Below are 14,005 nucleotides of genomic sequence, written 5' to 3' on the forward strand. Positions count from 1 at the left end.
TCGAGTGCTGCCAGTCTGGTTTTGTATCATGTCCTCAAATGCATATTCCTGCTCTGTTACATATAGTAATGTTAAACAAATATACACAAAGAGGTTCTTGTAGAGACAAAGTAAGGGTTTAGCCTTATGAGAGTTTCCAGAGCTAATAGATCTGTGGTCAAGTCCCGTGTTACAGCACAGAAAGATTTTGATACCAAAGTGCCGCTTAAGAGCCCCAGCAGAGAGCAACCGTTGTGCTCGCGCGGAGCCCCACAGCAGAGCATTTGTCCTGAGCTCCCATTTTGACACTGATCAAAAATGACAAAAAGTCTTGGAAAAATACTCCTTCTCATCAGAAACACCAGAAGGGCAATGTGTAGCTTAACCAAAAGAAGGTTAAGGGGTGAGCTGGCTGCAATTCGTAACTACATAAAGTACAAAAACTTCAGTAAGAGCCTCTCCCTGTATCTAACAGAGGAGGCAATAAAAAGTTCTGCTAACTGGTTGAAGAGCAGCCCCGAGGGCCGTGCTTTGTTTTAGGAGGGAGGACAACTGCTGCAGTAGGTACGGGTGTGGTGGAATCTACCCCACTGGCAGGTTTCTACTGTTTTTTTTTTTTTTTTTTTTAAAGCAGGGTTACACTTCAGATCACTTAATCTGGGAAACTCCTGCAACCACAGTTACGCTGGAGTTCAGAGCTGACCGTTGTTACATTCCCTTCTGGTGTAGAGTCTGTGCATGTCGCAGTGAGTAAGAGCCTTATTTTAAGGGAATGTATTTCATTTGAAATCTTTCTTACGTTAATAGTAACTGAGCATTAAATACAGAAGTATTATCTTTATAACTTCATGTCGTTCCTGCTGTTTGCTCAACATATTGCAGACTCATGCCCCATTGCTGGATAGGCTGTTTCTATGCATCTCAGCACTGTAGTTTTACTTGTAAAAGCAATATCCACATATCTGGCAGCTGCCAGTACAAAGTCCATCCAGCCCCAGCTTGGTCCTCGTAGGCCGAGGCCGTCAGATGCTTCATTCGGGCCATAAACGTTAGAGGGAGCTAAAGACTGCTGCATGCACCCCAGGAGAGACCTGGAAGACTTGGACACTGCTGTTTCTTGCACCCGCATTGGCTTTTCCCTGGGCAGATGAGCATGGGCCAGTGTGTCCCTGCAGCCCTTCAGCTCCATGAGGGTCAGAAAAAGCCCTGGCCAAGGGCTGGTCCTGTGCGGGGAGGTGTTTGAACATCCACCCTGCCACTGCTAGTGGGAACACAGGTGGAGGAAGACAAAGTCTCTCCTGCTGTATTCCTCATCCCAAATCCCAGCGAATCCAAGGCTGGGCCATCCTCAAGAAATGACGTGAGGGGTTGGTGCATCTCGCAGGGAGGGTTTTCCAAAACACAAGGAGGGGATGCAACACCCTCCCCTGGAGCCCCCTGCTGATGTGGGACTGGTGAGCGGTATGGGGCAGGCGCGGAGCTCTTATCTCTTCACCAGCCTTGACTGCAGTCGGAACCGCTGGAGCCATTCGCCTCCGAGCTCCTGGGCACCTTCGCTCCGTCTCTGACTCATCGTATGGGCCACGCCGCAGCTCGTTAGACAGATCCTATTTATCCACCATGTGATGAATAAGGATGATTCATACCGTGGTGGCATCCAGCAGCTAAAACCAGGCCCAGTGTAAAGAAGGGCTAACGTGGCCAGCACGTAAATCCGTTTGGGTCACCGTCACCTCGGCAAAGGAGCAGAGCAGAAGCTCTGCGGGATGGGGCAAGGCGTTTGCTACAGCATCCCAGGACCGGAGCACTAAAGCTCGCCGCAGCGTCACCAGACAACGAAACACAATCCACAACAGCGCTGTACCGGAGACTTTAACACACCAGAAATAAATCTGAGCACAAACGCTCCTGAAAATGGTAAGGCTCTGTTATTCCTGGATGCAATAGCCGACAGATTTCTTCACAAATCAGGCGCTCAGTGAAAGGCAGCGCTATTTTCGGCTGGGTTTTGATAAGGAATCATAACGTGATAGAAACCCTAACCATAGTAATAGCTCCGGGCGGAGGATCCCGGTTGATTCTTTTGGAGCAGGTTGCCCAAATACCAGGGCTGGAAATAAAGGTTCTCGGTTGCACGAGGACAAGCTGCAAGAAGATGAGGGTAGTGGAAACAGTGCGACCGGAAAGCTCGATGGCAGAGGACACCTGACATTTCTTTAACTTGTAGAGGCAAAATATATATATATATATATATATATATATATATATATATATATATATATATATATATATATAATGTGTGTGTGTGTGTGTGTATGTTTTTTTTTTTTTTGTAATATATATCCCAAGCAAAGGAATATGTAGCTAGACGAACCTGGCTGAGCAACTCATTCCGAAAGGGATTATATTAATAAACCAAACTCCCAGGAGGACAGGGACAGGCACAGCTGAGGACAGGAATAAAATGAGCCTTGCCAAACCTGATGCTCTAGGAAAAAAAAAAAAAAAAAAAAAAAAAGGTCAAACCAGTTTGTTTTGGTTGCCTGGACAGGAGCAGGTGTTGCTGCAAACGTCACACCAGTTTGTTCCTGCCCTGTAAATCAATTTAAAAGTGTAAGAAGGAAAATGAAACGCTTTGCTCTGCGCAGAGCCACTGTCCCTCCTTCCTCTCCTCGTGGCCGAGGTTGCTCGGGGGCACTGCACGTTTAGGGGAGGCGTTTGGGGCTGCGGGACCCCACAGCTTTCCCTTTTTTTTTTTTTTGTTTGCTTGTTTGTTTGCTTTTTTCCCAAGCGATTTATCAAGACTTGGGGTATTTACCCAGATCCTCTGCAGTCCGTACAGCCAGGCTTACCCACCCCCTCCCCGCTCCCCCGAAACGATGAAGATGCTTTGCCCGCCCGGCCGCCCTCCGCCGCCGCTCACCGTGTCCGAAGAGGATCCGGAGAGCCGGAGATGGGCCGTGGCGGGCGCCCCGCGGCTCGCCTCCATTCCCGCGCACGGCTTATTTACCTGTCGCCCGGCGGGAGAGCCTGTTTTGGGAGGACGCCCGAGCACCGGTGCGGCCCCGTGGTCAGCGCTGCTCTTAAAGGGTTTCCAAACAGCGGGCGCTGCCCGGAGGGGTGGGGAAGCCCAGGAAAGGAAGAGCAACCACAGGGGAATAATTTTTGCAAAAAAAAAAAAACCCCAAAGATTAAAAAATAAAATGTGAGTTGGCCTCAGCAGCGAAACCTGGGATCTGGGTGACCTCTCTGGTGATGAGGGGAGGGTGTTTTGTGGGACAGGCCACAAGCAAAGGGCAGGAGAGGAAGGGTTTGGGGAGCTCCAACCCCCATCCCAACTTGGATGTAATACCCGAGTAGAGCAGGGCAGCTCGCCAGCACGGGGACGGGGCTGCAAACCCTTCTTCCTGGGCAAAAACAAACTTTAAAAAATTAAATTGCATTAAATGAATTAAAATCAGGTCCTCCCTAGCCATGGAAGGAAAGAAGCCAGTGCTGCTGCAGCCCTTCCCTGCCTTTCTCCTCCACCCTTGGGTGCTTCCCAACCCCTTTGGGGACCCAACAGCTCACGCCACCGCTGCAGCCGCTGCCAGCTCATGTTTGTGGCTTGCAGAGCCAGGACCTGACAGCCCGGCAGGACCGGTCCAAAACAGCCTTTCCTGCAACTCCAGTCCTGCTCAGCTCTCGGACAGCCCGCAAATATTCAGAGCTGTGCTTCGACACTAAGGAACAGAGCCAGGATTAAATAAGAGTTAGACTCAACCCCTCCAAGGCAATTCACACCCGGTATCTCACTACTGCCACTGTCTCCGGGGAAAAGCATCTCCTCCGCGGGGTCCCGGCAAGCTCCCTGGCCAGCCCCGACATTTCCCCGGTAAACCGGCACCTAATTCCTCCCCCTAGTTTGCAAATTAGGGCAAGCCGGCGCCAAGCAGACATGCCAAGCTACCTTCTCTCGTAGGTCTCAACGCATTTTTATTAAATTCTTACAAAACAGAATACAAAATTCTGGCATCAACAATTGTTATAAAGGAAAACTTCAATTCAGCTGTATCAGTTCACCTGGTACATACAGTAAAGTGCTTGTTTTTTGTTTTTTTTTCTTTTTAATTTTTTTTTCAGTTTGTTTGTTTTCATTTTTATTTTCAAGCCAGCCCCCCCTCCCCGCCCCGACCGGAGGCTGCTGTTGTACAAACCAGCAGTGCGCGTTAACGTGACTCTTGTCGAACCAGCTTTGGCAGTCTTCATCAGTTGTAAAACGGAGAAAAGTTCCTCCCATATTGATTAAAAAAAAAAAAAAAATAGCTTCACAGTAAAAGTTTCTAACCAGTTCTAAGTTGAGTTAGTCAGTCGAAGAAGGGATGGGGTGGAGGGAGCCAAAATACTTAAAGTTTCCAGCTTAACATAAACCAAAAAAAAAAAAAAAAAAAAAGGACTTTTTAAGGTGGTTTCCAGGACAGATGCTTTTCAGGGTGGGAAAGGCTTTGCAAGAGCACAAGGAGGCAGGCAAAGGGCCACGGCAGGCAGGGTGCCGCCAGGCACTGCCGAACCGGTCAGGGGGAGCATCCGTTGGGAAACCAGCCCCAGGAGAAGCGACGGCCCCTCGCCACAGTCCCCTTCCAACACCGGCCACAGAGCCAGGGAAAAAAGGGCCGGCTAAGCCGAGCGGCGCCCGAAAATGCTCCCGCAGAGCTGCGGTGGGGGCTGGGGCTCCAGCATCAAGGACGTGCCCCTGCCCAAGCCTTTCATGAGGGTAGGTAAAAAGATAAATCTTCCAGGTGGGAAGCTTGGCTTGCCAAGAAAAATCACAGGTGGGGGGGGGGGGGGAGGGAGGAAAAATTCAGAGATATTCCCCCACCATCTCCTTCCCACGATTTTTAAAAAGGAAAAGAAAAAGGCTGCGGCGTGCAGCATTAACAACAGCTTTCACAATACCAGCTCAAGGCATCACGTACTGTACATCATTCAAGTATTTCTTAATATAAGACAACAAGGAATTATCTACAACTGATAAAACAAAATAAGCTATAAAATGTAACAATGTACAATCAAGATGGATTTTTTTTTCTTTTTTTTTCTCTCCTCTAAAGATGCCTCTCTGAGGGGGGGGGGACACAGCCTGCTCGGGGCAGGGGCAGGTGACCCCAAGGCCCCCGGTCCCCTCCATGGCCCCCAGTGCCGGGGGCACCCAGAGGAGGAGGAGGAGGGAGGAAGAGCGCGAGTGCGAGGCGGTTTTGGGGCAGCCGGCGTTGCCCTTCCCGTCGCTCAGCCGGGAAGGGCCAAAATTGCCAGTCCTTTCCCCCGACCGCCGTCAGCGCTCAAGATCATCTCCCGTGCTAATCCACGCACGCACCTCCCTGAAACAAAAACAAGAAAAAACCCCAACAACGTATATTGCATAGTATTGCTGTCAGCAGTCCTAAAATAAAACGGAGAACTTTATTCTGAGACAGCGACCGGCTTCGACAAAAGCCCCCTGGGGAGGCTCTTCCCGGCTCTGGGCAAAGCTCCCCCGAGCCCTCCAGCCGTGCGTGCTGCTTTTCCAAAAAATAAAAAAGAAAAAAAAAGAAAAAAAAGAAAGCTCAAAGCATCGAGCGCAAAGGGGATATGGTTTTTTTGGGGGGGGGCAGCTTCCCTCGCCATGGGCCCCAGGGGGCAGGGGGGGCTTTGGGGTGGGAAGGGACACGGAGGGGACGTGGGACAGGGGGAGCTGGGCCATTTGCTGCTGGAGGGGGACATGCATGCAACACGCATGCACATGCATGCACAGGCGTGTGCTTGGAGCCAGCCCACAGCCTTTTGGCCAAAGCTCCCCCAAAAAATAATTATTTTTTTCCCCCCTCTTCTCCCCTCAAAACTGGCTATTTTAAGCTGGCGCTTCGCCACCCCAGCGGTCTCGCCGGGCGCCGGCGAGCCCCCTCGCCGAAAACCCTGCACATCGCCCAAACCTGGGCACCGTCCCCAATTTCAGGGCGCCCCTCCGAGCCCCCTCCGCCCCGGGAGCCGCTCAGCAGCGCCAGCCCACCGTGCTGGGCAGGGGCACTGAGGAAGACATTTCTCCATGCCAGCTCTGGAAAAAAGCCCAGCTAGCAGTTTAAAACCAATAACAATAAAAAAAAAAAAAAAAAAAGAGGGGTGTGTGTGGGGGAAATAGCTTATTTTGAAGCAGGCTGCTCAGTAAGTCCCTGCTCCCTCGCGGGCAACGGCTCGCCCCGCTTTTCTCCTCCGCCCGCAGGTGCCTCCCAACTGGGCTCCATCCGTTTCCCCCCACCACCACCTCGCCGACAGGATCGATCCACCCCCCCCCCCGCCGGAGATCAGTGAGAAACCTGCAGCCGCAGAGGGGGAGCCGAGGGTCTGCCGCCGCCGCGAAGGCGGCCGAGGGCCTTTTGTTCACAGTACGAAACGAGCCGAAATCGTCAAAGCAGCCGCCGGGTACAAAGAGTCCTTTGGTGTTGGGGTGGGGTGGGGGGAGGGTGGGGGGCGGGGGGAAGTCAGAGGAGAAACCAGGAGTCAAGAAACACAGAGTCCGTGCGTCTGTCCTTGAACGTGCCCCGGGAGAAGCAACCTCACGCTTGGATTTAATACCTTAGGGGGAAAAAATATATATATATATATATATAGTTCTTAAACAAACCCTCCCACCCCCAGACTTACAAGATCAGCAAAAACCTTGGAAACCAGCCAACAGGGAAGAGTCCTGATCTTGTCCCTAGCTAGAAACAGGGTGTGTTGTTTTTTTTGTTTTTCTTGTTTTTTTTAAAAAAAAAAAGAAAAAAGAAAAGAAAAGGAGAGAGGGGCCAGCACACAGCAGCGGCGGGGCGGTGCTCAGGCCTGGTCGGCCACCAGCACCAGCGGCGGGGCCACCAGGTGCTGGCCAGCGGCCACTGCCTTGGCCAGGCTGCTCTTCTGCCGCCGCTTGGCCAGCTTGGACTCGGAGGGGGGCGAGAGCTGCATGGCCCATGAGGTAGCTTTGATGATGATGGGGGCCGCCGCGGCCGCCTCCTCCTCCTCCTCGTCCTCATCGCGCCGCGTCAGCTGCCGGTTGACGGCGATGGCCTCGGCGGCGAAGGAGGTGAGCTCTTTGGCACTGCTGTTCCTGCCGGAGGAGGCCGAGGTTGGGTTCGGGGCGGGACGTCGGAAAGGCCGAAGCCGACGTCGTCCCCGAAAAGCGGCGAGCGCAACGGGGTGGGGTGGGGTGGGGTGGGGGGATCGGTGCTCTCACCTCTGCAGGATGATGGGGGTGGGCAGGGTGTTATCCGGGGCGCACTGCAACGAGACGGAGGTGGCTGCCTTAGCGCCCGGTCCCGTCCCGTCCCCTGCCCCGACCGCGGGACGCGGGAGCTTCGCACTCACCCCCTGCACCCAGGGGTGCTCCAGGACCTGGGCGGCGCTGAGCCGCTTCTTGGCGTCCCTCACCAGCAGCTTGGAAATGAGGTCTTTGGCTCCGAAGGAGATGTGCGCCCAGTCCTTGTCGGGAAACTCGTACTTGCCTTCCTGGATGCTCTCGAAGAGCATGTTCTGCGAGGGGGGAGGCAGGAGGGCGTCAGCGGGGCCCCCGCCGCCATGCTGGGGGAGAGGGGGGCAACGGGGGCCACTGGGGAGGCTGCAGCCACTGCCATCCCGGGAGGCGGGGGAAGAGAGAGGGGCACTGCCACCATCTCGGGGGGTGGGGGGGAATGGGGACGGGGGTATGGCCACCCTGTGGCGGGGGGCAGCTGCCGGCACCATCTTGGGGAAGGGGGGGGGCCGCCGCCATCTTGGGGAAGGGGGGGATGCCAGGGGGCCGCCGCCATCTTGGGGAAGGGCCCTCACCTGGCAGGTGTGGCAGGCCTCGCCGCGGTCCCAGCCGCAGCCGGAGCCGCAGTGGCCCACGAAGGGCGGGTAGCCGCTCAGCATGATGTAGAGGATGACGCCCAGGCTCCACAGGTCGCAGCGCTTGTCGTAGATGGACGCCTCCTCGTTGAAGGCCTCCACCACCTCGGGGGCCATGTACTCGGCGGAGCCGCACTGCAGGGCGAGGGCGGCCCGCGCGGCATCAGCTCCCTCCTCCCAAAACCGGCGCCCGACCCAGGATCTCCAACCCGCCCCCCCCCAACCCCGTTTCCTCCAGCAAAGACTCATTTCTCCCAAGAACCGCGGCAAAGCATCGCCTCGACCGGGAGCCACCACGTCAGGCGCCTATCCCCCCCCACCCTAACACCTCCAAAAATATAAAATTAAATTAAAAATTTTAAAAGCTGCTGGCCAGCTCTGAGGGATATGATTTCCTGCCGGATGTCCCTGCAGTTCCCGGCACCACCTTGGGATGCAAAGGAGCATCCACGAGGTTAATTAAGGCACCAGCCCTGCCCGCAGGAGAAGCTACACCAGCCAAGTGCCACAGGCAGCCAGGGAAAAAAAAAAACGATCAAAAACAAAAAAATCCTGCTCTGCTTGTTCCTCCGCCCCACGAGCAGACGGGCTCCGGCTCCGTCCGGGGCCGGAGGGGTTAACAGCTGATGTAAGGAGAGGCACAGATGTCTCTGAGGCCCCTTTCCCTCCCTCTGCCCTGACCGTCTGGGGCTTTCCAGCTCACATGACCCGTCAGCCCACACGGGCCTTGTGACGAGGGGACGAAAAAAAGCTGCAGCAAACAGATAATCAGCCCTGTAACGAGAGGCCTCGGCAAGCACAGAACAGCTGATGCCACAGGAATTAAAAAAAAAAAAAAAAAAAAAAAAAAAGCCTTTGAGCTGCAAAGCTTTAACTCTCCAGGCCCCGCGCAGCAGAGAACTGGTAACTTTCTACAACTGTGAAATCCAGAGCTTGCACCAGCCCAGGGGAAAATGCCAGGAGGGAAACACCGGGACGTTTCAGGGCTGCTGCGTGCTGCTCCCCACCTCTGCCAACCCACGCCGTCATGCACCCCCCGGGCGACGTGCCGGGCTGGGCGTCGCAGCAGCCTCCGGCCGGGGCTGAACTCTCCCCCCCCTCCCCGTCTCAGCTCGCAGGAGCCTGCGCCGCGCAGATAAGGGCCCCGGGGGCTGGCTTTGGCGCTTGGCCGGCACGCACGCGCGGGCACTCACCGGGGTGAGCAGCTCCGGGGTGGAGATGGGCGAGCAATCGCCGTTGAGCTTGATGCCGCTTCCCAGGTCGAAATCGCAGATCTTCACCGGGGAGACCTGGGGCAGCAGAGCAGGAGGCACCGGTTAGGCGCCACCGCGGCAGCCGGGACCCGCCATAGCCCCCCAGCTCACCACAGCGGAGGGGCTGAGCACCCAAGAGGCAGCAGCCAGCTGCTCACCTGGTCGGGGCTCTCGCAGAGAATATTTTCTGGTTTTAAATCCCTGTGCGCTATTCCTGCAAAAGGAAAAGAAAAAAATTAAAGTAAAGTCAGGGCAAAAAAAAAAAAAAACCCATCCTACTTTGGGGACCGCTCACCTTTGTTGTGCAAAAAATTGAGGGCGCTGGCGATATCCTGCACCACCACGCTGGCCTCGAGCTCATTGAAGTGGCGCCTCCGATGGATGTGCGTCAGGATAGAGCCTGGGGCCGGGCGAGAGCACAGAGCAATTGCTCAGGACCCAGCTCCAACAGTGGCCAGGACTCCTGGGCTGCCAGCTCCTCCCTAACCGCTCCGATTTAGGGAATTTTGCAGGTTTTGCCAGCCCCAGGGGCTCACACTTCACCCGGTGGCTTGGGAAGTCTGGCCACTTGCAGCCACTTTTCCAAGGCGGGGGAAAATTGTGGCTAACACCGTGGTGCACTCACCTCCCCGCATCTTCTCGAAGACCAGGTAAAAGCGATCCTCCTCCTCGAAGAACTCGATCAGCTCCAGGACATTCCTGCAAGGACACCCGGCATCAGCCCAGCATCACCCAGAAAACTGCACCAGCATCGCCTGTCCCACGCGGGGGTCCGCAGTTGGCAGCAGCAGGGGGAACTGGGACATGGGACTGACGCCAGCAGGGGGGATCGGGTTTTGAGTGATCAAAACCCAAGGGCCAGGGGAATAAAGGATTTAAAGCAGCCTCGAGACACTGCGCCGTGGCACGGCGAGGGATCACTGCCCAGGAGAGCTGCGGGTTGGATCCCACGGGTGTCCTAACATCAAAGCCTGGCCTTGGCGCACCCCGTCCCCTCCTCGCAAAGGCTGTCGCCTCGCCCACGGTACCTGTGTCCTTGGCACTGGTACAACATCTCCACCTCCCGGAAGACCCTGCTCCGGATGTGTCCCAGGCGCTTTTCAATGATCTGAAACGCAGAAGGAGACGAGGGGGAGGCTCATAAGCAGGTTGGCGGGGGGGGGAGGGGGGGTGGGGGAACAGGGATGGCCGCAGCTACACCCCAACCCAGATGGGTATTTGGCAGTGCCACCGAGGGCTGGGGACCCGGAGGGGACAGCGAGAGGCTGGGCTGGAGCAAGGCCAAGCTGCCGGCGGTGCCCTAAAGGGTTAAGGCTGCAGAAGAGGCCGTTCCCTCGCAGGCAGCAGTGCCAAGCCGGGCCAGCCCTTCCCAAGGCAGCGCCAGGGAGAGCTTGGGGAGACTCATGCGCGGCCAAACCAGGAACTTCAGAGGCTGCAGCCCCAGCTGGCAGGAGAGAAGGGCCCTTTGGCCCTGCTCCGGGGGCTCCTGTGGCCAGGACGTGGAGCAGGAGCTCCCACCAGCAATGAGGCTCTTTGCCACGTAGCTTTGGCAAGTGCCCCCCCAACGGAGCAGGCCTGGATGACGCTCCAAAAACCCAGCGGGGTGATTGCAAGGGGGGGATTTGAGGCTCCTATTGCACTGCACATGCTGGGGCATCCGAGCCCCTTTTCCCCAGCTCTATGCTCCAAAATCCAGCAGGATTTTGCCCACGAGCCCTAACACCCCCACGTGCAGGTGCTCTGCACTGGGCAAAGCAGCTGCAGCATCCCTGCTTTGCCCACAGCAGTTCCAACTCCCGTGCCTTCACCAGGACGCAGAGGCCGGGCAGCAGGCACGAGCCTGGCACCATCCCGGAGCGGCTGGCACCGTGCCCCGGAGCCTTACCTTCACTGCGTACTCCTTGCTGGTGATGAGGTTAACACAGGACTGGACCCGGGCATGAGCGCCTTCACCGAGCACCTCCTCCTGCAGCTGGTAAACATCTGGGGGAGCAGGGCGACTATCAGCTGCTTCCAGTGGGGCGTAAATCACCGCACGCCACTTGCATCCCCGCTGGCTCAACAGCGGGACCTTCCCCCGGCGCCATCACCCGCCCCGGGGACACCCCAGTGCTCGCCCCATGCTCACCTTCAAACCTGCCGGAGAAGCTGTCGGTGGCTCTGCAGCGCTTCTTTTTCTTGTTCCTCTTCTTAGCATCGGGGATATCGATGGGTTGGCTTGATGGCATGTCTGCGGCAGAGCAAAGGGGCATCCAGCATGAGCGCCCAGCCTGCCCCCACCACGCCCCGAAGCCTGCCGGGCGCTGCCCCTCGTCCCCACGCTCACCAGGACGGGGCGGGCACTCGAAGTTGAAGACGCACTCCAGGTGGTTGGACTGGTCGAACTCCAGATCGAAGGGGTTTTGGCCCTGAGGGCAGCAAGAATAAGAGTGAGGTGGCAGCCACTGGATGAGCTGCCATAGCCCGGCCTCACCACCTCCATGGTGAGCTGAGCCACCATGAAGCTGCTCAAGGACGAGGACCCCAATGTGCGCCTGGTGCTGGCACCTTCTCTGTTCACCCCAGCAAGCAGTACCTGCTCATCCCTGATGGGACTGAGACACCAAGTCACCAGTGCTGCTCCAGCAGAGAACCCCGAGTCAAGGCATGAAAGGAGGAGGAAGGCTTTGAACATGTCTCTTGATGGGGACACTGCTCTGGGCTCGTGCCTGCAACCAGCCCTGGCACAGCACAGAGGCTGTCTGCACCAACCCAACCCCAAACCTCCACCTATATCTGAACTATGTTGAGGGGGAGAAGTGCCACTGGGTGCCGCTGGGAGAGCTCCAAACCAGCAAGCCACCCCCCTCCCAGAGCTCCTCAAAGCACTTCCCAGGGTCACGGCGCCAGCTCTGTTGGGGAAATGTCAGGGCGAGTGGCCCAGCAGCGGGTACATGCAGAGGACCAACGGGCCACGGCAGCACTCCACACCCTTCCCCGTGCCAGCAACAGGGATGTCACCCAAGCCATGGGGGCAGCTCCTCAGCCAGCAACGCCTGGCCCTGAGGTCCAACCAAGCTGGTGGGATGCCTGCAATCCGAGCTCCTTTGGGAGCAGGATCCAGCTGGGATTTATCCTCTGTGCCCAGCCCAAAGCCTCGCTGGGAGCAATGGGATGGGCAGCCCCTAAGGAAAACCTGATCCCTGATGCCACCCGGCATTGGGCGCTGGGGACGGGCCCCCTCGGCACCCCCGGAGTCGTGGGGGACGCTGGGACGTCACCCGCCGCGGGCCAGCAGAAAGGAGAGCAGATGCCGTCAGCCTCTCAGAGGTTACGAAAGCTATTTGGGCGGAGGTGGATTTCTCCGGAGCGTTTCCAAACCCGCCCCAGTGCCCAGGCGCCTGGGAAGGGGCGCCAGCCCGGATCGAGTCCCGGGAAGCAGCTAACCCCCGGGGCCGGCACACACGGCCGCCACGGCTGGAAACAACTAGAAAGCGCCTGTTTACTTCTGCTGCCGCTTGCAGCCGGCTGCCACGCTCCAGCGAGCCAGCCGACCCCGCGGGGCTGGGGAGGCTCCCGCACCGCCGCGGACCCTGGAGCGAGCAGGAGCACCCCGCACGGTCGGCGTTTGCATGCCCTTCAAAATTGCAAAAAGATTGCAAAATTGCTGCTCGCTCGCCTCCGAGCGCTCCCCAGCAACAGGTCCGCGGTGCTCCCCGAGGACGCCCGCCGCCTCCCCGAGCTAGGAAATCCGGGGCCAAGAGGCTTTGACGGGACGCGTCGCCCTCCGGCATGGGTGACGGCGCCAGGGCGGTGGGACCGTGGGTGCCCTGCGCCGCCCTCGCCACCCCCTGCTCCAACCCGGCCAGCAGCAGGATTTTGGCCCTGGCGCGAGGCGCTTGCGCAACAGGCCCCAAGATCGACGGTGCCTGATGGGCCTTTGGGTGGGCGCCAGGGCCGCCCCCAGCGCTCGCAGCCGCGATTCGGCCGCTCGCAGCAGAGCGGCTCAGCCCGGGGGGAGCCGCGGCCGCAGCGGAGAGGGAGTGCGGGCAAAGCCCCCCCCCCGAGCTGCCCCCCTACCCCCGGGGGTGCACGGCATCGCCTCCTTCTTCCAGCTCCTGCTCCTGGCGCTCGTGCAGCGGGAGAGCCCGGGATCCCCCTGCGGCCCTGACACCCAGCAGCTCCTTCCCGTGGGGTACTGAGTGCGTGTGTGTGTGTTGGTGGTGTGGGGGGGGGGGCACAGAATTAATGCTTCGCTGGGGTTTTTAACAGCAACGCGTCCGGCGCTTCCTTCCTTCAGGTGGCTCCGGGGGCTGCGCGAGCGCCGTGGCACAAAGGAGGAAGCTCCGGCCCTCGGGGGGCAGGTGATGCAACGCGGCGCACTGCAGCACGCAGGATGCGGCCCGCCCGCCCCGGGCCCCGCCGCAGCGCCGCGGCATCGCCCCGCGGGCGCCGCCGCCGCCGCGCACCGCCGCTGCCTTTACCTTGAAGGAGCGGTGGAAACCTTGGATTTCGGGGTTTCTTCTGCACCATTTTGCTGCGTGGGGGGTGGGGCTGGGGATGGAGGGAGGCGGCGCCGCGGGCAGAAAACAAGGGGGGCGCGAATAAAAACCGGACGGGGAGGGGGGGAGGGAGGCGGGGAGGGGGGGAGCAGAGCTGGAGCTGGTCCCGGCGCCGGCTGGAGACCTGCGGGCAGAGCAGCGGGTCAGCGCGGCGCCGCCGGCGAGAGGGGCGGGCTGGGAGCGGGCCCCCCCCCGCGCCGCTCACCGCGCGGCCCCGCAGCCGCCGATGGTGCCGCCGCGCCGCGCCGCCCGCTCCGCTCCGCTCCGCTCCGCCGCCGGGGGGGGGGGGGACGCGCCGCCGCCGCCCCGCCGCGCTTTATAGCCGCGCCCGCCCCGCCCACTGCCGCCGCCCCGCCC

The 14,005-nt window shown here is 58.5% G+C and overlaps 1 protein-coding gene and 1 long non-coding RNA gene across 2 annotated transcripts; both read right to left on the reverse strand.

The window, feature by feature from the left end:
- Positions 1-1,001: 1,001 nt before the first annotated feature.
- On the reverse strand, positions 1,002-3,189 carry LOC134151463 (uncharacterized). Its single transcript, XR_009960862.1, has 3 exons — positions 2,903-3,189; positions 2,354-2,467; positions 1,002-1,887 (listed from the first exon to the last, which is right to left on the reverse strand). It is a non-coding gene; the product is annotated as an uncharacterized LOC134151463 (long non-coding RNA).
- A 740-nt stretch (positions 3,190-3,929) lies between these two features.
- On the reverse strand, positions 3,930-13,843 carry MKNK2 (MAPK interacting serine/threonine kinase 2). Its single transcript, XM_062595961.1, is given in 14 exon segments — positions 3,930-7,078; positions 7,205-7,248; positions 7,336-7,500; positions 7,795-7,989; positions 9,048-9,143; positions 9,266-9,321; positions 9,403-9,507; positions 9,733-9,806; positions 10,136-10,215; positions 10,993-11,090; positions 11,236-11,337; positions 11,434-11,515; positions 13,571-13,601; positions 13,603-13,843. Coding segments are annotated over 14 exon segments (1,416 nt in total). The 5' UTR covers positions 13,620-13,843; the 3' UTR covers positions 3,930-6,807.
- Positions 13,844-14,005: the final 162 nt, after the last annotated feature.

The sequence above is a fragment of the Rhea pennata genome, chromosome 27, assembly GCF_028389875.1.
Source record: "Rhea pennata isolate bPtePen1 chromosome 27, bPtePen1.pri, whole genome shotgun sequence".
Classification (NCBI taxonomy): Eukaryota; Metazoa; Chordata; class Aves; order Rheiformes; family Rheidae; genus Rhea; species Rhea pennata.